This window comes from Adiantum capillus-veneris, chromosome 1 (genome assembly GCF_014529385.1).
Source record: "Adiantum capillus-veneris isolate H3 chromosome 1, ASM1452938v2, whole genome shotgun sequence".
Classification (NCBI taxonomy): domain Eukaryota; kingdom Viridiplantae; phylum Streptophyta; class Polypodiopsida; order Polypodiales; family Pteridaceae; genus Adiantum; species Adiantum capillus-veneris.
The window spans coordinates 61,432,631-61,454,117 of NC_140931.1; the positions used below are offsets into that span (position 1 = coordinate 61,432,631).

At 45.0% G+C, this 21,487-nt stretch overlaps 1 protein-coding gene across 1 annotated transcript; it reads left to right on the top strand.

The window, feature by feature from the left end:
* The first annotated feature begins 10,564 nt into the window (after positions 1–10,564).
* LOC147464878 (uncharacterized) lies at positions 10,565–11,158 on the top strand. Its single transcript, XM_086523569.1, has one exon. The coding sequence runs from the start codon at positions 10,565–10,567 to the stop codon at positions 11,156–11,158; it is 594 nt and encodes a 197-aa protein (XP_086379695.1).
* The last annotated feature ends 10,329 nt before the right edge of the window (positions 11,159–21,487 follow it).

The window sequence follows — 21,487 nt, forward strand, 5'->3', positions numbered from 1 at the left end:
CCTCTTGAAGCACCTATCAAACATGTTTGTGAAGGCTGTATTTTGGGTAAGATGCAGCATTCTAAGTTTCCAAAGGATGGCTCAGTTCAGGCCACATGCAGGTTGCAGCTTGTGCATAGTGATGTTTGTGAGCCCATGCAAACTCCGTCCTTGGGAAATTACCTTTACTTCGTGACTCTCATTGATGATTAATCCAGGCATGCATGGGTATTTCCGCTTAAAGCGAAGTCTGAAGTTTTTATGTGCTTCAAAAAATTTCTGGCTATGGCTGAAAATGTCTCGAAATGTACTATGGGCACCCTCCGTTCTGGTCGAGGGGGGAGTATATGTCTCATGAATTCAATGCATTTCTGGCTAGTCATGGGATAAAACACCAATGTATAGTGCCATATACACCTCAAAATGGTGTTGCTGAGAGGAAAAATAGGTCACTTACGAAAATGGCACGGTGTATGGTCAAAAGTCAAGCTTTGGCGCATTCTTTTTGGCTTGCGGGCATCATGTGCGCCACTTATGTACTAAACAAGTGTCCTACAAAAGCTTTGCAGTCTATTACTCCATATGAAGCATGGCATGATAGAAAGCCTTCTATTGAGCACATGCGTGTTTTTGGCTGTTTGGCATATGCTTTGGTGCCACAAACACAACACAGAAAATTGGATGATAAGGCTGTCAAATGCATTTTTGTTGGTTATAGTGCTGAAAGAAAAGGTTACAGGTTGTATCATGCGCAAACAACACGTATTCTGGTTTCACGGGATGTAGTGTTTGTGGAAGATTTTGTTCAGCCCTTGTTGTCATGTACTAGAGACAGTAATGTAAGATCACAGAACATTTATGACATTTTATTGCCACTTTTCAGTGGTGGAAATACGAATGTAAGTTCCAATGAGGCAAATGTATAGCCTATGGGGGTTTCTGAAAATGTTACAGATCAGCCTATTACTAATGCAGATGTACATGATGTACTTGATGAGAAAAGGGTTGAAAATGAGCAGGCTAGAGGTATGCCAAAATGGCTGGTGCACACTTTGCGTGACAGTAAATTGGATGCACCTTTGTCTAGTCGTAGTTGTTCAGGCTCTCACCATGCATCTTATGCATCAGATTGTTATGCTTTGGCTGTGTCTAGCTTACATGATGTTGAGGAGCCTCTGTCTTTTGATGAAGCACAGAATTCAAAAAATTGGATGGCTGCCATGCAATTAGAATATGATGCACTTATAGAAAATGACACATGGACTTTATGTGATTTGCCTCCTGGCAAAAAGGCCATTGGTATGAAGTGGGTTTACAAGTTGAAACGCAAGCCGGATGGTGAGATCGATCGCCATAAGGCTCGACTTGTTGCAAAGGGTTATGCACAGCAAAAAGGCATAGATTATGAAGAGACCTTTGATGTACATCAATCAACCATTGTTACTGCTTTCTTGAATGGTGACATATTTGAGGAAGTTTATGTAACGCAACCTCGCGGTTTTGTCATAAAAGGACAAGAGGACAAAGTGTGCAGATGTAAGAAGGCTTTGTATGGGTTGAAGCAATCTCCTCGTGTTTGGTATCAGAAAGCTGACACTCATTTGGTCAAACGAGGCTTTCATAACAGTCCAACAGAAAGCACATTGTATGTAAAGCGTGAGGGTGATGTACTTTTCATTGTGGTTCTTTATGTCGATGATTTGTTGATCACTGGACCAAATGAGAGACATATTGCTGAATTTAAGGCTGATTTGAATGCTACCTCCAAGATGAAAGATTCGAGGTTGTTGCATCATTACTTGGGTATACAGTTTAAACCGTGTGATTGTGGCATTGCCTTGTGTCAGAAAAGTTACATAGAGACATTGCTATGTAAGTTTGGACTTGAGGATTGCAAACCTATTTCCACTCCCATGGAAACAGGTTTAAAGTTGAGTCTACATGATGCTGGTGATCCTGCTGATGTCACTCTTTATCAAATTGTTGTTGGCTGCCTCATCTATGTATGCAACACGAGGCCAGATATTCAGTTTGCAGCCTCACAGGTCAACAGCTTTATGCATAGCCCAGGGTCAAAGCATTGGCAGGCTATCAAAAGGATTTTCCGCTACCTTAGTGGCACTTTACATCTTGGCTTGTTTTATCCCAAGGGGGGATCATTGCCGCCAGACTTACATGCTTTTTCGGACTCAGATTGGGCTGGTTGTTTTGACACGCGAGTGTCCACAAGTGGTTTTTGTTTCATGCTTGGCAGTTCATGTATATCATGGTTGAGCAAGAAGCAACCTATTGTGGCCACTTCGAGTTGTGGGGCTGAGTACAGGGCAGTCTTCACAGCTACGATTGAGTGTGTATGTCTCAGATGCCTTATGGCTGATTTGGGTGTTGGACAGGACACTACTAACACTATCTACACTCATAGTCAGAGTGCATTGGCAATTGCAAGGAGCCCAATTTTTCATGCTCGCACAAAGCACATTGAGGTGCATTACCACTATGTCAGGGAGAGGCTCTTAGCAGGAGAGATCAGCTTGGCTTATGTGCCAACACAAGACAACCTTGCAGATCTTTTCACAAAGGCATTGTCTCGTGAGAAGCTTGAAGCTTTCCGCAAAGCTTTGGGCTTACTCCCCTTTGTGGACTGATCATGCCCTCAGGGCATGGCACTTCCCTTGACTCATGTTCCAGCTCTCGTTCACTGCATCACTCCAGGGGGGTTGTTACCATATACATGTGGTAAGAATGTGTGTGAACACACTAGGACCGCAAGCGCATATTTTCCCTCTTTAGGAGGTTTTTTCCCCCGAGCATTGTATATACGCCCGTCACTCTAGGGCTATACATCTTTCCATTGCACACTAAGTAACACACTCTCTATTGTGTGCCTTGAGCTTCCTTTGTCGTCTCCAAGCTGTGTGTGTTTCTCTGCAACCCTAATTCCAACAATCATGTTCATGTCCTTTCTATCATCCACCATATTTAAGTTCCCTATCAAGAACCATTCACCTCAATAGGGGTGTTTATAACATACATCCACAATGTGGCTCTATTCTTGGCATCACAATACTATTTTGATGTAGTTCTATTTTGTTTTTACTATCTCATGTGAAATGATGTTCTTATCATTTATGAATGGCACTTTTCTCTTTCCACCCTAACCCTAACAAGTGGTAGCAGAGTTTAAAGGGGTATTTACCTCTTAGTTTAGCAATGTAGCTAATCAATCTACTCCTTCTAGTTAATACTTTAATCTTCTATGTGTGGGGCAAGTTCCTAGTGATCCAATGAGCCACTACCCTCCAAAGATTGAATGGAGTTAACTAGGACAATTAGGTCCAATATCCACCATTTCATTTGTATTCCAATAATCCTTCCATGATAACCTTTTAATTGCATTGTAATTGATTGGATTTGATGGAGTAGCTTTATTCCCATTGATTTATTGGATGGAAATTAAGTTGTATTAATCATTTGAGTTGCACTTTGGATAATCTTGTATTCAATTCAATGTAGATCTTCTCATTCTCAATTACTCTCCTTCTAGAACAATTTTAGTTGCATTAATTATGTGTGAAAAATACTCTTGCCATCGCCTTTCATATGACCTCCTAACCTCATTGCTTGGACATCGTCGGCCCACTTACTCAAGCCTTGAATCCTTGCTACATTTAGGCATGTGTGGCAATGTGGGATCTTGCATCCTATATTTGTTGTGATAGTTCATGGACAACCTCACCATCTATTTAAAAAAGTGAGGAAACTCAGGCAAACCTCACATAAGCCGATGAAGTTTGAATTTGGATCTAGTGTCAAGATTTTTTGTGATTGCTAGCCCCTCTTTATTTAACTTGTAAGGCTCATAAATAGTCTCCTTTAGAGGTGGGTTTGCAAGTCCCCCCTTCTTGGGGAACCGCAAAGATATTAAAATACTGATTCTCAAACACATGATCATTCCCACTACATAATGGTGGTATTGTCCTTGCAAGGAAATTACCGCACATGCAGATGGCAAGAAACCAATGCGACATATCTAAAACACTATGGATGTGCACGCCAACTTATTGTTGTTGGCTAGATTATGGACAGGATGTGTTTCAAAGTTCATTATCTAGGAAATTTTGGATGTCATGTGCTCAGTTCACAAATGGGGATTCTTGGATGTAGTGTGGTCTATAGTTCAATTTTCTATGAGGCATCTACTAATGCTCAAGATTGCATTCTTCTCAAGTGACACGTTGAGAATAGAAAATATCCAACATGACAATTGTTGTTGGAGTGTCCATGGTAGCTTCTTCAATAACTTGGTCTCACTATTTATGTCCACTATGAGCTACATAGAGGGTATTAAAGTTCATAGCATCTCAAGTGAACAGCCCAATGTGATCCCAATATTTATTTTGGCTTTAGGTATTTATTTACTTATTTGGCAAAAAAGTTTAAGCAATAGTTTGCAAAGGTGAGTATATAAGCACACCTAGCCCCCATTGTAAAATATACTAGTTCATTGCAAACGTTGGTTGGCCCTCTCCTTGGTTCAATGCTTCATTATCCTCAACTTTGACACAATGTGGTGCACAATGGGTGGAAAAGGGATAGAAAAAATCAAAGATTTTGTTTTCATATTTTCCTTGTCGTTGGTCTAGGAGTAGTTGTGGTTTCTCTGTCAAGCAGAAAACTTGTAATCCTATGACTCTCAAGACTGGGTCTGAGCTCAAGGTTGGTGTATCTTTTTGATGTTCTTAATACTATCCACTCACAATTGTGAGTTTTGCAAAAAAAAAAAAAAAAATTCATATGTGAAAAACCTTTTTTTTTTTTTTCCCAACAATGAAGAAAAATTGAACGGCATTAGTCAAAGTGACTCAAGCACCTTCCATAACCTATCAAAAACCATAACCATAACCATTCAGAAACCAGAACTATAACCATAACCATAGCTAAAACAAGAACCATAACCATGATCATAACCATAGCTAAAAGAACCATCACCCTAACCATAATAAAGAGCTAAAATGCTAACCATTTTGGTATTTCACTTAAATATTTCAAATTCTTATGAATTTTATGGTAGCTCAGTCTATTTTTTTGCAAGATAGCCCATATTTTCAATGGTTAATGAGGAAAAATTACCCAAAAATGGATAAAATGCCCACCAAAAAGCCACCCTAATTTGTTCAAGATAGCTAGTAGAAGTATAGCAAGAAAAAAAAAATGAACTACATAAGTCCTCAGTAAAGCATTGCATTCAGGGTGCATGTGGACCATTGGATAAGTCTTGCTGATTAGTGCCACGTAGCAAGCTAATGATGACAAACCTTTTGTTTTTACTATTTTTTGTAGGCCCTTGTGAGTGTTGGGATCCTTGTGAGAGGGAACTTTTTCGCGCGCGCCGGCGGTCCCTCCTTGCCCCTAGCGCCCCCACATGGGCTGTCCCTCATGCGGCCCGGCGGTCCATGTTCCCATTTCTAACCTAACTCCCGCTAACCTAACTTCCCACCGTGGACGGCACTTGAGGGGGACCGTTTGGTGAATTGCCCCTCTCCGCGGCCATGCTCCCCGCGGGCCAACATGACGACTCGTGGACCCGTCGCTCCCGTGGACAAAACACGACTCCGGGAGCCCCCGAAAGACGTTATGCAAGTGAGAGCCCCGCTTGGGCCGTGGCTGGGTCCCCGGGGGTCCCGTGGTCCAAAACGGCCCGGGACGCACCCGCGGGGCCGTTTCGGCACTTTGATCAGTTTTTGGAACCGCGGCTCCTTGACGGGACCGACGGTGATTACTTGAGAGGGATTTCTACCTCAAGGCCATGGGGCTTGGGTGGTATGCCTGAGCGCCCCGAATTAAAGGACTTATATGGGAGTAGTACTCCACTCTTGGTGAACCGTGCGCATCCTGTCGGGTAGCGAAGAGGGGGCCGGTTGTTCAACCGGAGCCGGGGTGGCAGTCCTCACGTCCATAAAACCATCTATCCATTCTAGGTTGGAGTTAGGTTAACCCAGTCTTCAGAGGCGCCGGAGGGGCCTCCGTCCCTTTTTGTAATCAACTTTTTGAATCAATACAAAGCGCCCGTCACGGGCTTGTTTCTACAAATCTTGTCTCGCGCGTCCCTTTGAAATACTTGCTCAACTTGTTGTGAAGTCGGCTAACTTGTGTTCAGGTGAAGGATCGGCGAACGCGCGCGGCCCCTAAGTCCCATTTACGGGCCGCTCTCCAGGGTCCCGTAACACTTGGTATCAGAGCTAGAAAATCAAAGCTAGTCTATGCCTAACAGAGGGGCACAAAGACCCGCCGAAAGTGACTCCAGTAGCACTCCCCTACCCGCTGCAAGATTGGAAGAAATCGCAGCGGACGGTGTAATTGACTCTTGGGAGTATTCCAGGTGCATACGTTCGCAAGGGAGACTACAACGCCTAGACCCTATCAACGAAGCCGGGCCAGAGTTTGAGTCCGCGCCTTCGTCACCCAACACGATGAGTCACGCAGATGGAGACTCATTTCATGGGGAGAGGAACGACCCTCCCCGTGATGACAGAATGGATAGGTGGTAGGCTATACTAGAGTCTCAAGCCGCGCTGGTCCAACAGCTCGTACAGGTAAGTCTGTTGAATGCTCAGAATGCCACAGCAGACAAAGGAAAAGGACCGGCAAGCATGTCAGGAGCTCCCGCGAGTGGGAGTGATGGGATGGGAAGCTTCAAGCCTATCAAGCCCACTCCCTACTCGGGCCAACGGGAATCACTGATACTAGAGAAATGGATCCGCGACACAGAGAGCTTCTACCGCACCAGCAAAATGGAAGAACACTTATGGACATCCGTGGTGTCTCATTTCTTAGCAGAGGATGCCTACAGTTGGTTCCTTCTAGAAGAGAGGAAAAACCCCTACATGTCATGGACCCGCCTCAAGGCTGAGATGCGGGACTACTTCGTTCCGAAGAATGAAGACTTCAGACACTTAGACGAATGGAGGGCCATCACCCAATGCGAAAGCAAGTTGCAGGAGTATGTGTCCAAATACAGGCAGTCCATGCTGAAAGTGGAACAGATGACTTGGGAGAGAGTGAGACTCCATGGTTTCCTCTATGGGCTCAAAGACTGCGCCCGTAGGGAGATCGAAAAGCAGAATCCTGTCGACTACATGGCAGCGCTGGCCATGGCAGAAAGGCTAGTGGACTCCGACTTGCGCCGAAAGGGGGCCACCGACACAAAGTCTGGGGGAAGTGGGAATACCCCTTCCAACTCAAAAAAAAATCAGTCTTTAGCCGGGCCTCAAAGAAGTGAGCCCGCAGGCAGCTTGTCAAACCAGCCCTGACTGTACGGGAACTTTCGCAATAATGCGCCAAGCAGCTACAGCGGCTCGTCGAGTAGTAGGAACTTCTCAGTGAACCAGCCTGGAGGGGCTCCTCAACGGACGCTGCCTTGGAGGGCGAACCCGCCCCGCCCATGCCGTAACTGTGGGGGTCCTCACTGGGATAATGATTGTCACAAAGCTAGCTCTCAGTCTCGAGCTCACTCCGCTTGGGCCAATGAGACCAACGCTGACGGGACAGGAACGTCACAAGTGCAGATCACTGAAATCACGGAGCAAGAGTCTGAAAGCGGAATCAAAGAGTCTACCGAAGGGACGGTCCGTGTAGGAGCCATCAAAGCTTCCCTACACTGCCTGGCAGCTCGTATCAAACCAATCCCAAATATGTATGTCAAGACGGTGATCAACGGGCAATCACAATTGGCGATGCTCGACTCGGGAGCGAGTCACAACTTCATCTCACCATCATGTGCCAAACGCTTGGGAGTAAAGACCTGCAAGCCCGGAGGAGGACGAAGCATCTCAGTAGGCTTCGTACAAGGCGAAGACTCGAACACCACGATGGCATACGACGTGGCGGTCCAAGTAGGTGAATGGCGAGCCAAAGTGGACTTCATCGTCGTACCCATGGATTCCTACGACATGATGTTTGGCCTGGCCTGGTATGACTCCTATGTGATGGGGTTGTACGCCAAGGGCATGAATCAACTGATGCTGGACATGAATGGTAAGGGGGTGATTGTCCCGATCATCCGACCTATGGACACGCCTCCTGCCCGCAAGACCACTCAAGAAAAAGCTCCGCCTAAGCCACAATCTTACGTACCACCTCAAGCCCGAGGGCAGGTGAACGCAGCTCAGACTAAGACACCGACGCCGACGAAAACGGAAAAAGGGAAGACTCGAGTTAGCTGGGATGACCTAGTCCCAGACTCAATGTGGATCTCGCCAAAGCAAGCAGAGAAGGCTCTCAAACAAGGGGCCGAGGTTCACTGCTGTGTGATGAAAGTAACACTAGCAGATTCAGACGAAGAGTGCACTATCGAGGATAGTCGCATCATCAAGGTGATTGAAGAATTCAAGGACGTGGTACCGCCGCAGCTTCCAGCTGGGCTCCCACCTAAGCGAGCAGTGGACCACAAAATCGAACTAGTGCCTGGCCATTCGCCGCCAGCCCGTCCACCCTACCGAATGGATGCCACACAGCTACAAGAATTGAAGAAGCAACTAGGAGAACAACTTGAAGCAGGTTTTATCAGGCCCAGCAAGTCCCCTTACGGGGCCCCGGTGCTTTTTGTCACAAAGAAGGACGGCTCATCCAGGCTCTGCGTCGACTACAGAGCCCTGAATAAAATAACTATCCGGAACAGGTACCCTCTGCCGCACATGGACGATCTAACAGACAGGTTGGCAGGGGCAAAATACTTCACTAAGGTCGATCTGCGATCAGGATACCACCAGATCCGGATCGTGGACGAGGATGTGCACAAAACAGCTTTCAGGTCACGATATGGAGCTCACGAATGGCTAGTGCTCCCTTTTGGCCTCACCAATGGAGTGGCTACTTTCTCAGCTGGAATGGATACAGATTTCGGCGACATGCTGGATGAATTCCTCATTGTGTATCTGGATGACCTACTAATCTACAACAAAACTTATGAAGAGCATGTAGAGCATGTGCGCCAGGTGCTCCGCAGACTCAGAGAATGCAAGTGGTATGCAAAATTGGAAAAGTGCGTCTTCGCGGTACAGGAAGTGGAATTCTTGGGCTTCTTGGTCACTGCAGATGGAATCCGCATGGATCCTAAAAAGATTGAGGCCGTGGTGAACTGGCCCGCCCCCCGAACGGTTACACAGGTACGCGAGTTCGTGGGTTTCACTCAGTATTGTCGAAAGTCCATCAAAGATTTTTCGAAAATCATGGCTCCCATAACAGACACCACCAAGGGTTCGCTAGCGTTCAAGTGGACAGATGAAGCCCAACGAGCTTTTGAGCACATCAAACAAGTAATGTGCTCTCTACCGGTACTCAAGCTCCCAGAGTTCGACAAGCCATTCGAAATTCACACCGATGCTTCACGCATCGCGCTGGGAGGGGTACTAATGCAAGCTGAAAGACCAGTAGCCTACATTTCCAAGAAGTTTTCAGATCCACAGAAGAGATGGGCTACACACGACCAGGAGATGTATGCAGTGGTATACTGTCTTGACCAATGGCGTCACTACGTATTGGACAAGCACACTAAAGTATACACAGATAATGTTTCCCTGAAGTATTTCCAGACACAGCCTAAGCTCTCTCACAAACAGAGTCGATGGCAGGATCAGTTAGCAGAATATGACATAGAAATCATTCACAAGCCAGGCAAGCAGAATGCGATGCCAGATGCTCTCAGTCGCATGCCCGAGATTAATGCAGTTAGCATAATAAGCAGTGATGAAGTACTGGATCAGATTCGCGAGGCCAGTAAGACAGACCCCGCCGTACTACAGATGATGCAGAGTTGGCGACAAGGCAAGACCTCCGTGGGGTTGTTCGACTTGCGGGATGGGCTATGGTATGCTCATAACCGCGTGTATGTACCAGACAATCCTACACTCAAAGCAAAGCTACTCTGGGAAACCCACGACTGCAAAGTTGCAGGACACGGTGGGCAAAAGAGATCCTTTGACAGGTTAAGCCGCTATTTCTTCCGGCCAAAGATGCAGGAGGATGTGGTGGAGTATGTAAGAACCTGCCCAACATGCCAGCTAGTCAAGGCACAGCGAATAAAGCCGGCAGGGCTTTTGATGTCTATGCCTACACCATCTCGACCCTGGGATGTGATAAGCATGGACTTCATTGTCGACTTACCCGAAAGCCACGGATTCACTACCATCTTCGTGATCGTGGACTACTTTTCAAAGCAGGCACACTTCATTCCCGCAAAGCCGCCCCTTACAGCCTACCAGACGGCCCGGCTTTTCTTCAAGCATGTCTTCAAGAATCACGGACTTCCACTGGCCATTGTTTCGGATCGCGATGGGCGATTCTTAAGCGACATGTGGCGGGAGTTATTCAAGCTCCTAGGTACGCAGCTCAGGTTCTCTTCGGCCTATCACCCCCAAACAGATGGGCAGACTGAACGAATCAATCAAGGCATCGAAGATTACATCCGTTGCTAAAAGATTGGGCAGATTTTCTGGAAGTCCTTGAGTTTCAGTACAATAGCAGTGTGCACTCGGGGACAGGTTACACACCATTTGAACTAGCGACAGGAAAAGAGGTGATTACGCCCATGGCACTTGCTTCGGGCACTATGCATGCAGAAGATCAGGATGCTGAGCAGTTTCTGATGGCTTGGCACAAACGTATGGATGTAGCCAGAAAGCACTTGATGAAGTACAAAGATAAGTATGTAGCCAGACATAACGAAAAAGCACGAACAGAGTTCTTTCAGAAGGGTGACTTGGTACTGGTGAGTGCCCAGAACATCAACCTTCCCGAGAACTTGACACCCAAATTCAACCACCGCTTCTACGGTCCATACCGGGTACTACAAGACTTCAACAACGTCTCCTACAAGCTGGAGCTACCTTCCAACGTCAAGATCCACAATGTTTTTCACATCAGCTTACTCAAACGATTTCAGGTTGATGGGAAATACGGCCGCCATGTGCCTCTGCTAGACAAAGGAGTAAACCCTTTTGAGCCAGAAATTATCATCAAACACCGCTTCAGGCGCAACAACCTAGAGTTCTATGTAAAGTGGAGAGGGCGGCCAATGTCAGATTGCACTTGGGTGCCAGAAGATAGAGTCATTGCAATGGATAAGCAGTTGTTGCTTCGGTACTACAGGATTCCGGACCTCAAACACATGCCTAGGGCATAGAAGACCACAACCATGTACAACAGTAGTATAGGATGCATTAGTTCAGCACAGCTATGCTCAGGTTTTTCAGCAGAATAAAGATGCGTTATGCGACAATTATGCGATGTATGCACTATGTGGTCAGATGCTTTACAGTCTTGACGAGGACGTCAAGTTCCTTGAGGGGGGGGAGAATGTTGGGATCCTCGTGAGAGGGAACTTTTTCGCGCGCGCCGGCGGTCCCTCCTTGCCCCTAGCGCCCCCACATGGGCTGTCCCTCATGTGGCCCAGCGGTCCACGTTCCCATTTCTAACCTAACTCCCGCTAACCTAACTTCCCACCGTGGACGGCACTTGAGGGGGACCGTTTGGTGAATTGCCCCTCTCCGCGGCCATGCTCCCCGCGGGCCAACATGACGACTCGTGGACCCGTCGCTCCCGTGGACAAAACACGACTCCGGGATCCCCCGAAAGACGTTATGCAAGTGAGAGCCCCGCTTGGGCCGTGGCTGGGTCCCCGGGGGTCCCGTGGTCCAAAACGGCCCGGGACGCACCCGCGGGGCCGTTTCGGCACTTTGATTAGTTTTTGGAACCGTGGCTCCTTGACGGGACCGACGGTGATTACTTGAGAGGGATTTCTACCTCAAGGCCATGGGGCTTGGGTGGTATGCCTGAGCGCCCCGAATTAAAGGACTTATATGGGAGTAGTACTCCACTCTTGGTGAACCGTGCGCATCCTGCCGGGTAGCTAAGAGGGGGCCGGTTGTTCAACCGGAGCCGGGGTGGCAGTCCTCACGTCCATAAAACCATCTATCCATTCTAGGTTGGAGTTAGGTTAACCCAGTCTTCAAAGGCGCCGGAGGGGCCTCCGTCCCTTTTTGTAATCAACTTTTTGAATCAATACAAAGCGCCCGTCACGGGCTTGTTTCTACAAATCTTGTCTCGCGCGTCCCTTTGAAATACTTGCTCAACTTGTTGTGAAGTCGGCTAACTTGTGTTCAGGTGAAGGATCGGCGAACGCGCACGGCCCCTAAGTCCCATTTACGGGCCGCTCTCCAGGGTCCCGTAACAGTGAGAGGGAATTCACATTTGATCACCTCCCTCTTTAAAGAGGGGCATTGGGTATTGGATCACAATAAATCTTTCCCATCTTCTTTCACATTGTTTTTTCCTCAATTTCTTACAATGCTTCATTATTTTTTATGCTTTGAAATATATTGTAATATCTAGACAATTGACATGTGACAGCAAATGCTTTGAAATGCTAGTGCCACTTTCTCATTTTCTCTCTCACCCTGTCTCACATTCCTCTCAATAGCCTTATGTAGGCCATAGTGAACTTTCACCTTGTTATTTGTAATTTTTGGACTTTGTGTCTCCTCGAAGTAAGTGATATTCTGTTGGAAAAGGAAAGTAGGTGAAATAGTCCATTCTCCCAAAGCTACATGTACCTTCTGCTTTAAAAGTAGGTAGGTAATTATACCACTCACCAATTCCATATTCGCATCTACAGGTGCTTTATCATATTCAAAGCTAGATTCGTATCATCACACCAAAAGTTGAATCTATACTAATAGATAAAGGGGGAGGGAATTCTGGTTCTCCTCTTGATACGCGTCAACAGCAGATTAATCCGACAGTGTCGCCTGCAACGTCCAGGAAACACAGTGACGCAAGGAAGGAGAGAGAGAGAGAGAGAGAGGGAGAGGAAGCTTCGTCGCTGGCTATACTAGTACTTGTTAAAATCCTTGCCTTGCCTTGAAATACTATGTTGTTGCTTGCCTTGAAATTTTGAGATTTCCAAATTCGCATTGTGAGTCATGAAATTCAAATGCCTTGTAAACATAGGTGGTGGTGGCTATGCCTTTCTTAAGCTTTTGCAAAAATGCAAAAGTTCGAAGTGTTTGGCATAGTTTAGGTTGAAATATCATGTAAGATTCTCAAAATTGGTTTCTTTTTCCCCGAATAATACTGTGTGTCAAAGCAACCAACATATTATATCGTTTGCGTCTTCTAACTCACCACATGGGAGTGCTATAATGTCTCACAATATGCCTCACTAGTGTTCGGGAAAAATTCTTTTTTCAAACATATAAAATTCCTTTCCCTGAGTTTGCCAAGACGAAATCTTAGAAAATTAGGGATATTTTTTTACACTATTTTTGTCCATTTTGGGACGAAATTTCTCCTTTTCCTCTTGCCCTCAACCGGCATTTTTTTGAAATTGGAAACGACATGATATAAAGCCGAGACACATTTGCCCGAACACTATGCCTCACACACATGCACGCAACCTCACCCTGTCACCAAGAATCATTGTCCTTCAGTATAAATTGGCACGGAAACAAATAGTTCAAGCAATTTACCTATGTCAAAGCAAATACACCAAAGGAGATCCACTTGAATTTCACATAGGCTAAGGACCCCAATTTAGGGACAACACCAAAGGAGATCCACTTGCATTTGACATAGGCTAAAGACCCCAAGTTAGGGACAACACAAATACGCAACTCTATCTCGAGATAAGAGAGTGGAATGCGAGCAACCTAGAGTGCAAATAAAAGCTCCTAAGGAGAACATGCAATAGAGAAAGTGGTGAAGGGTCCAATACACACACGATCCTTCATATGTTCTTCAAACAAGGGACAAAGGTGCATCAAATTAGGGAAAACCTTTTGCTGCAATCAAATTACCTTCATGCAAGTGTGAACCAATTCCTTGCAAATGGAAACTCCGTGCATCATCCGATTTGAACCAGTTTATCTCTCTAAAACCTGCTTTCCATTCAATGGGTAACCTTTGATTGTTGCTAGTTAATGGTGGCAAGAAGCAGAGATCACCTTTATCTTGCCATGAAAAGTTGTCCCACCACCCCATAATGTTGTATATCTGCTCTTCTCTTTACTGCATTGCACAAGAAATCTCTTGTATTGTCTCTTGTCTTTAAAATTTTTTATGGTTCTCTTGTTTGCCTCCCCCTTTTGCTTAACCTTTGAAGGTTTGCATGTTATGCACAGTGGTATGAGCTTTCTCTTGCCTCATCTCTAGTATTATTTTTTATTGTAACTATATTCTTTCTAGAGCTTGGAAGGTTTACTTTTCTAGTATTTGAGCTTTTTTGAATGCTCAGAACTCATAAGAGCACCTACTCAGCTTTCTAAAAGATAATATGTCTCCTCTTCTCATGTGTATGTCGTTTGTAATAGTCTTGTATTTGCTACATATAACAATGAGCAACCCATATCATATTCATATGATCACAAAAGGTCTGTGGGCTTTGATCCATGAAGCCAACTATTTTTTTGTGGAAACCCTATCTTGTGTGTTTGATATGAGTTCTTACATGTACCACCTTGGTCCAATAGGATCCTATGTGGAAATGATCCACATGATTGTTGGAGTTAGGGTTGCAGGAATGCACACACATTGTTTAGTGTGCAAATACAAGATAAAATGGCATTAGAGTGATGGGTGTATATACAAGTGATCCACGTGAATGTTGGAGTTAGGGTTGTAGGAATGCACACTGTGCGCTCCTTGTCGCACTGTCGAAGCAAGGGACTTGCCGATACACCGTGTGCGAGCCACAAATGGTTCCAAGCACACAACAAAACTAATTTAGCAAGCTCAAGAGAGCAAAGGGTGTGTCACTCACCGTTCTATGCTCGCCTTTGTGGTGGATTTCTCGCCGCGATGAAAAAGAAGCTGCAGTCGTGCCGCGCTCAACCGCTTCGTCGCCGTCGTGCCTTCGTAATGCTCGATCGCACACTCTCCCTCTCTCTCTCTCTCTCTCACATACACACACACACAAGGAGGTGAAGAAGAAGAAGATGGAGATGGAGATGGAGCAAGAGCACTCTTCTATTGCACAAATGAGAGAATGAGTGAATTTTAGGTTTAGTTAGCTTTTATATGAGCTCACCCCATTCACACTTGAGCGCCCATGCTTAGCCAACTAATCCCTTGAATGTCCCAGTTAGAGTGCGTCTCTCATCGGCGATCACTCTTACCCTTTTCCTATTGGTCCGACAAACCCGGTACCTGACTCTACCAAATACTGTCGAAGCAAGGGACTTGCCGATACACCGTGTGTGAGCCACAAATGGCTCCAAGCACACAACAAGACTAATCTAGCAAGCTCAAGAGAGCAAAGGGTGTGTCACTCACCGTTCTACGCTCGCCTTCGTGGTGGATTCCTTGCCGCGATGAAGAAGAAGCTGCAGTCGTGCCGCGCTCAACCGCTTCGTCGCCGTCGTGCCTTCGTAATGCTCGATCGCACACACACTCTCCCTGTCTCTCTCTCTCACATACACACACATACACACAAGGAGGTGAAGAAGAAGAAGATGGAGATGGAGATGGAGCAAGAGCACTCTTCTATTGCACAAATGAGAGAATGAGTGAATTTTAGGTTTAGTTGGCTTTTATATGAGCTCACCCCATTCACACTTGGGCGCCCATGCTTAGCCAACTAATCCCTTGAATGTCCCAGTTAGAGTGCGCCTCTCATCGGCGATCACTCTTACCCTTTTCCTATTGGTCCGACAAGCCCGGTACCTGACTCTACCAAATACTGTTGAAGCAAGGGACTTGCCGATACACCGTGTGCGAGCCACAAATGGCTCCAAGCACACAACAAGACTAATCTAGCAAACTCAAGAGAGCAAAGGGTGTGTCACTCACCGCTCTACGCTCGCCTTCGTGGTGGATTCCTTGCCGCGATGAAGAAGAAGCTGCAGTCGTGCCGCGCTCAACCGCTTTGCCGCCGTTGTGCCTTCGTAATGCTCGATCGCACACTCTCCCTCTCTCTCTCTCTCTCTCACATACACACACACACAAGGAGGTGAAGAAGAAGAAGATGGAGATGGAGATGGAGCAAGAGCACTCTTCTATTGCACAAATGAGAGAATGAGTGAATTTTAGGTTTAGTTGGCTTTTATATGAGCTCACCCCATTCACACTTGGGCGCCCATGCTTAGCCAACTAATCCCTTGAATGTCCCAGTTAGAGTGCGCCTTTCATCGGCGATCACTCTTACCCTTTTCCTATTGGTCCGACAAGCCCGGTACCTGACTCTACCAAATACATAATACACCTCCGTTGTAGGTGATGGGGTGTCCGTGAGCCGTGAGGGTTAACATGCCCCCCTTCCTGATGTAGATTCCGTCCTCGGAAGCTATTGAGTTGAAGCTCGTTCGTCGAGGTGGAAGAGCATTTGAGATGAATGTCCTTAGCCTTCTTCAGTCACTGCAAAATCAAACAACATTGGCACAGTAATTGCATTCTCATAAGTGATTAAAAAGCATATGCAGTTTTAGGTAGACAAATTGATTGGTAAAAGAATTTCAAACAATTTGTCAGCAATGAACATTAAATTGCAATGTAATCAAATACATAAACAGATGTAAAGGTAAAAAATTAAACAAGTCTGGGGTCGCTATTTTGACGGTCGAAAGGCACTAGAGATCGAATATTAATACCATGGGTAAGCTTCTTAATTTTCTATGGTCAATTAAGTTGTTTAATCGCGAGAGCCAAGTATTCATGTTCGAGGGCTGACTAGAGGCTATATCTAGAAGACCTTGTAGTTAAGCTACCATAAAAGGAATTTCTCATGAAATCATCGCCTGACTGATTACTTTTTCTTTGACCCTCCAAAGTATTTTCACAGTGATTCAATTTTGATGTGTGTGCTTATTTTGTATGCCTTGGGTTTTTTGCTTTTCAAGTAAAAGCGCCCATACTGGAACCTCTAGGGCTCTAGTACCATAGGCAATACATGTGAGTGAAGTACCAAATCAAGCTGAGATTTCTCTTCCAGCTTAAGATTTTACAGTATGGCACTTTGATTTTTTGTTTGTTCATTTTCAGCATTTTAATTTTGTAAATTTGGGGGGTCATATAACACTGATACACCTCCCCAGGCTCATCACACTAGTAAACTCCCTTTATAATACTTAAACTAAAGGTCAATAGGGTCAAGCCCACTAGAAAGCCCTAGTACATTTCACACAATGCTGCCTAAATCGGATTAAAAACCTAAGCCACCATTAATTATTAGGAAGGCATTCCCCATGGTATTAAGAGAAGATTTCTAACACCTAACTTGGTCTAACTAGTTTGTCGGACTGCTTGATTTTTAAACGTAGAAAAGTGATTATGACAAAAAATTACATTGAATTAAATGTTTGATACTAAGCAAATGCAGTGAATATTAGGCTACCAATCACAATTAAAGCTGACAATCATAGATGCAAAAAAGATAAGGGGCAATGCTAATGGACAAGAAACACCTGTTTGTGTCGATGGTCGCGCTTGATTTGAAGAGTGAGTCGAGATAAAGATTCCATGAAGGTCCAAATCCTACCAATAGCAACACGCTCCTGTACACACTAGGAAACAAAAGGAATACCTCCAGGAGGCACATTAGTGGAAAAAGGTACTAACACTTATTGAACACAACAAAAAACATAAGGAACCCTAACCTAATTATTTGCACTCTCCCTAGAGAGTCAAGGGAATAGGATATTGTAGAGGTTGGGGGGAAACCCTAAGGCTAAACCCCTATCCTTGTCGTCGAGATAAACAAAGTCATCATCCATGAGACCATATGTGCCATCCGTGTAGTCGTGTAAATTTTCTTCTTCATCATAGGTGCCCATGTTTACTAAGAAGGTCACTAGACGCCTATAGTCATCTTGGTCAAAAGGGTAGGCTTGTGCAATGGGAGAAACGCTCTCTACTAAGTATGGATCAGACGTGGTCAAGAGACGTATCAGCCATTCTAACTCCTCAAAATTCCTCTCATATGCTAGCGTACCTATCAAATCCCATTCACATGCAAGCACTGGAAAGACCATGTGAAATATTTGTGAAAAGGAATGAGGGTACCTCTCACCAAAGACAGGAGTGGATGACTATAGCGTACTAGCCATATCTGTACACGCAAATAGATGATGGTTAGAGTGCAAATATTACAAGGGTCGTGTTCTTGTGCATAATTTGTTTTTATGATTTGTGTTATGGCTCTTGTTCTTTTACTTTTTTATCTTGTGTTTGTGAGTATAAGGCTTTATATATACATTCCCTAAGATTGGAGATTAAGAGGTCAGGGAGAAAGGTTGAGAGGGAAGCAAGTGAATGATGGATGTCCACAAACACTCCCCCCTTCCTTGGGTAGATCATACCGTTTGAAATGATGTCGTCACCCTTTGAAACCAATTGTTCCAGTTGGTAATAGGCGAGGATTTTTGCCAGTAGTTTTCTATTACCCTAGGTGCCTCGTCAAGTTGCAAGGGTGGTAAGGTACTCTCCCAGGATCGAACTTGAAGTGGTTCATCAGGTGATTCTTGAACAATGGGAGGTGTGGATTCTTTTGTAGCTTCAAGGAGGTCCACTACTATAGATGGAGGCTGTGTAGAAGCTTTTACCTCTATGGATGTATTACATGAGGAGCTAGAAGCTTCATGGAACTCCCCCCTTCCTGAACTAGGTGGAATAAATTGGTTTTGCCTTGGAGCCCAAACTAGCTCTAGACTAGGTGTGTAGCATTCTGTGATCTTTCCCTTCCCACGGTCTGCCATTGGCTTTAGCGTTACACTGTTTGACTCATATGGGTTTGTTGTCGATAGGGAAGGACACATTTTACGTTTAGGTACCCAAATTTTCTCATTTCCATCATAGTAGCCTTGGGCTTCTAATAGTTGTTTTGGAATCCATCGTGATTTGGTCTTGACTCTCCTAGGGCGAGCTCTTGGTTTTCCCGGGAAATTTTTTCTTGGAATGGATGGGAGGGTTGAGGTAGTTGGAAGTAAGGCCTTGGGGACCCATTGATATGTACTCTTAGGTCGTGCAGGTTGAGTACTTGCAATATTACTGCTTGCTGCAACTACAAGTGTTGAAGTGCTAGATTCATGGGTAGCCGACAAAGACGAGTTAACCACCTTGGCTTGTGAATGTTGGCTATCCTTCAACATTGCTAGAGTTTGCAACGTACGTGACTTTGCTTGAATGATAGGGGTAAGAGTCAGTGGTCGCGTCATGACACTACCAGTATCCCAATCAATAGTGCATTTGGTTGCCAACATCCACGTGCGTCCCAGGTTTACGTTGCCTTCCATAGCTCCTGCGGGCATGACTAGAAACCTCTGCACTATGCTTCCATTGTCATAGACAACAGGGGTCTGAAGGACTCCAAGAATAGCAGTTTTCTTTTTATTAATTCCCTTGACTTGCATCGTACTCGGGGATAGGGTCGGTTTCCCTAATTGACACCAAACTCCATAGGATAACAAATTGTGTTTAGCTCCCGTATCTAATAAGGCATTGTATAGTACTTTCCCATAGGGGCTATTTAGCTCAATTGGGTATCGTAGGGGTGGCTCACATTCTAATGAGTCGTCATCTGTGTCCTCGAAAAATGCTTGCGTGATTCCCAGATTAGCCTCTCGTTGGCGTCTAAGACGTTGTTGTCGTTCTTGAGCCTCAACTCTTGCTTGGATTTTTTTAAGCTCTGCTTGTTCCTTGGCAGCCTTCTTTTGATGGATGGCTTGCAACTCTTCCTGGCTTAGAGGATCATAATATCTTTTGAATGTACTCCCATTAAGGAATCCAATGGTTTCAACTCCATCTAGAGTCTCCACACGAATGGTACCTTGCGGAGTAATTTCACACACTCGATATGGTCCCTTACCAGCGTATTTCAATTTCTTCTTTTCATTACGTACCCTGTACATAAGAACTTTATCACCAACCTTGATGTCTTTATCCTTTAAATGGCTATCAAACCACTTCTTTCTCCTATCCTTCTCCACTAGAGCATTTCGCACAGCTAATTGCCTTTCTTCATCTAGCCTTTCCAAGATATATAATCGCTCCACTAAGGGGTTACCATCCCAACCTTCTTGAAAAGCTACTCGAAGACTAGGAATGACAAACTCCCATGGCATAACTGCTTCTTGGCCATACACCATCTTAAACGGTGTGCAATTAATAGCAACTTTATACGCAGTACGATAAGCCCATAAAGCTGATGTAAGCTTTAGGTCCCAATCAGTGCGATGAGCCTCGACTGTCTTTGTCAAAATGGAGATGAGAGTTTTGTTGGTACTCTCAGCTTGGCCATTTGCTTGGGGATAATAGGGTGTAGACTTGTGGTGAGATATCATGAAGTTTGATGTGAGTTCTTTTATTACTTCATTTATAAAATGAGTTCCATTGTCACTCACAAGTTCAAAGGGGCATCCAAAACGTGTGATAATGTTCTCAAAGAGGAACTTAGCTGTTGTTTTTGCATCCGCCTTTCGTGTTGCTTTTGCTTCAGCCCATTTGGTTACATAGTCGGTAGCGACAATGATATATCGTGATTGCGTGTTACGTGCAGCCGGACTAATCGGTCCTACAAAGTCTAAGCCCCACTTTTCAAATGGTTGGGTTACCTTGATGGGATGTAGAGGCATCCTATCCCTTCTTTGTGGCTTGTTGAAGCGTTGGCATTCAACACATCCCTTTGCAAAAAGTGATGCATCCTTAAACAGAGTGGGCCACCAATAGCCTGACTGTAAGGTCTTTCGGGCAGTCAACTTTCCTGAAAAGTGACCACCAGCTACGCCCATGTGTGCCTCTTGTAGAATATATAAATACTCATCCTCGCGGGCACAGCGTCTAAGAACATCATCTTTTCCTCTCTTATAGAGAGTTCCAGCCAGTAAGCAATAGGGTTCGTATTCCTTGATTAATTTTCGAGCTATATCTTTTCGGAGTTCTTTGGGTGGAAAACCATTAACTAAGAAGTTAACAATCTTTTCACTCCATTCAGGCATTGTCTCAACAATGAACAAAGGAGTATCAGGCAATTCATCATCAACCCCCGTAGGAGCTTCGCCATTAGGTATACGAGATAAATGATCCGCCATGACATGTTTCCTCCCAGGCCTCACAACAACGGTGAAGTCAAACTCAAGAAGAATTAACAACCATCGTGTAATTCGACTTGTGGAACACGGCTTGTTTACCAAATATAGCAATGCTTGATGATCAACATAAAACACAAACTTGGTAGCAAGAAGGTAATAGCAAAATTTCTTTACTGCGTAAATCATAGCTAGACCTTCGCGCTCTGTAGTAGTGTAGTTCATCTCGGCATCATTTAATTGGCGACTTGCAAAGCTAATAGGGTAGTCCAATTTATGTTCTCTTGGTTGAGTTAGAACACACCCAATAGAAAAATTTGATGCATCAATATGCACATGAAAAGGTACATTCCAATCAAGTGTTCGCAGGATTGGAGCACTTGTTAGGGCCTTCTTTAATAACTCATAAGATTGATGACATTCTTCCGTCCATTGATGAC

Bases quoted from the DNA above. Each gene is read 5' to 3' on its own strand.
- LOC147464878 (XM_086523569.1), top strand. From the start codon at position 10,565: ATGGCACTTGCTTCGGGCACTATGCATGCAGAAGATCAGGATGCTGAG.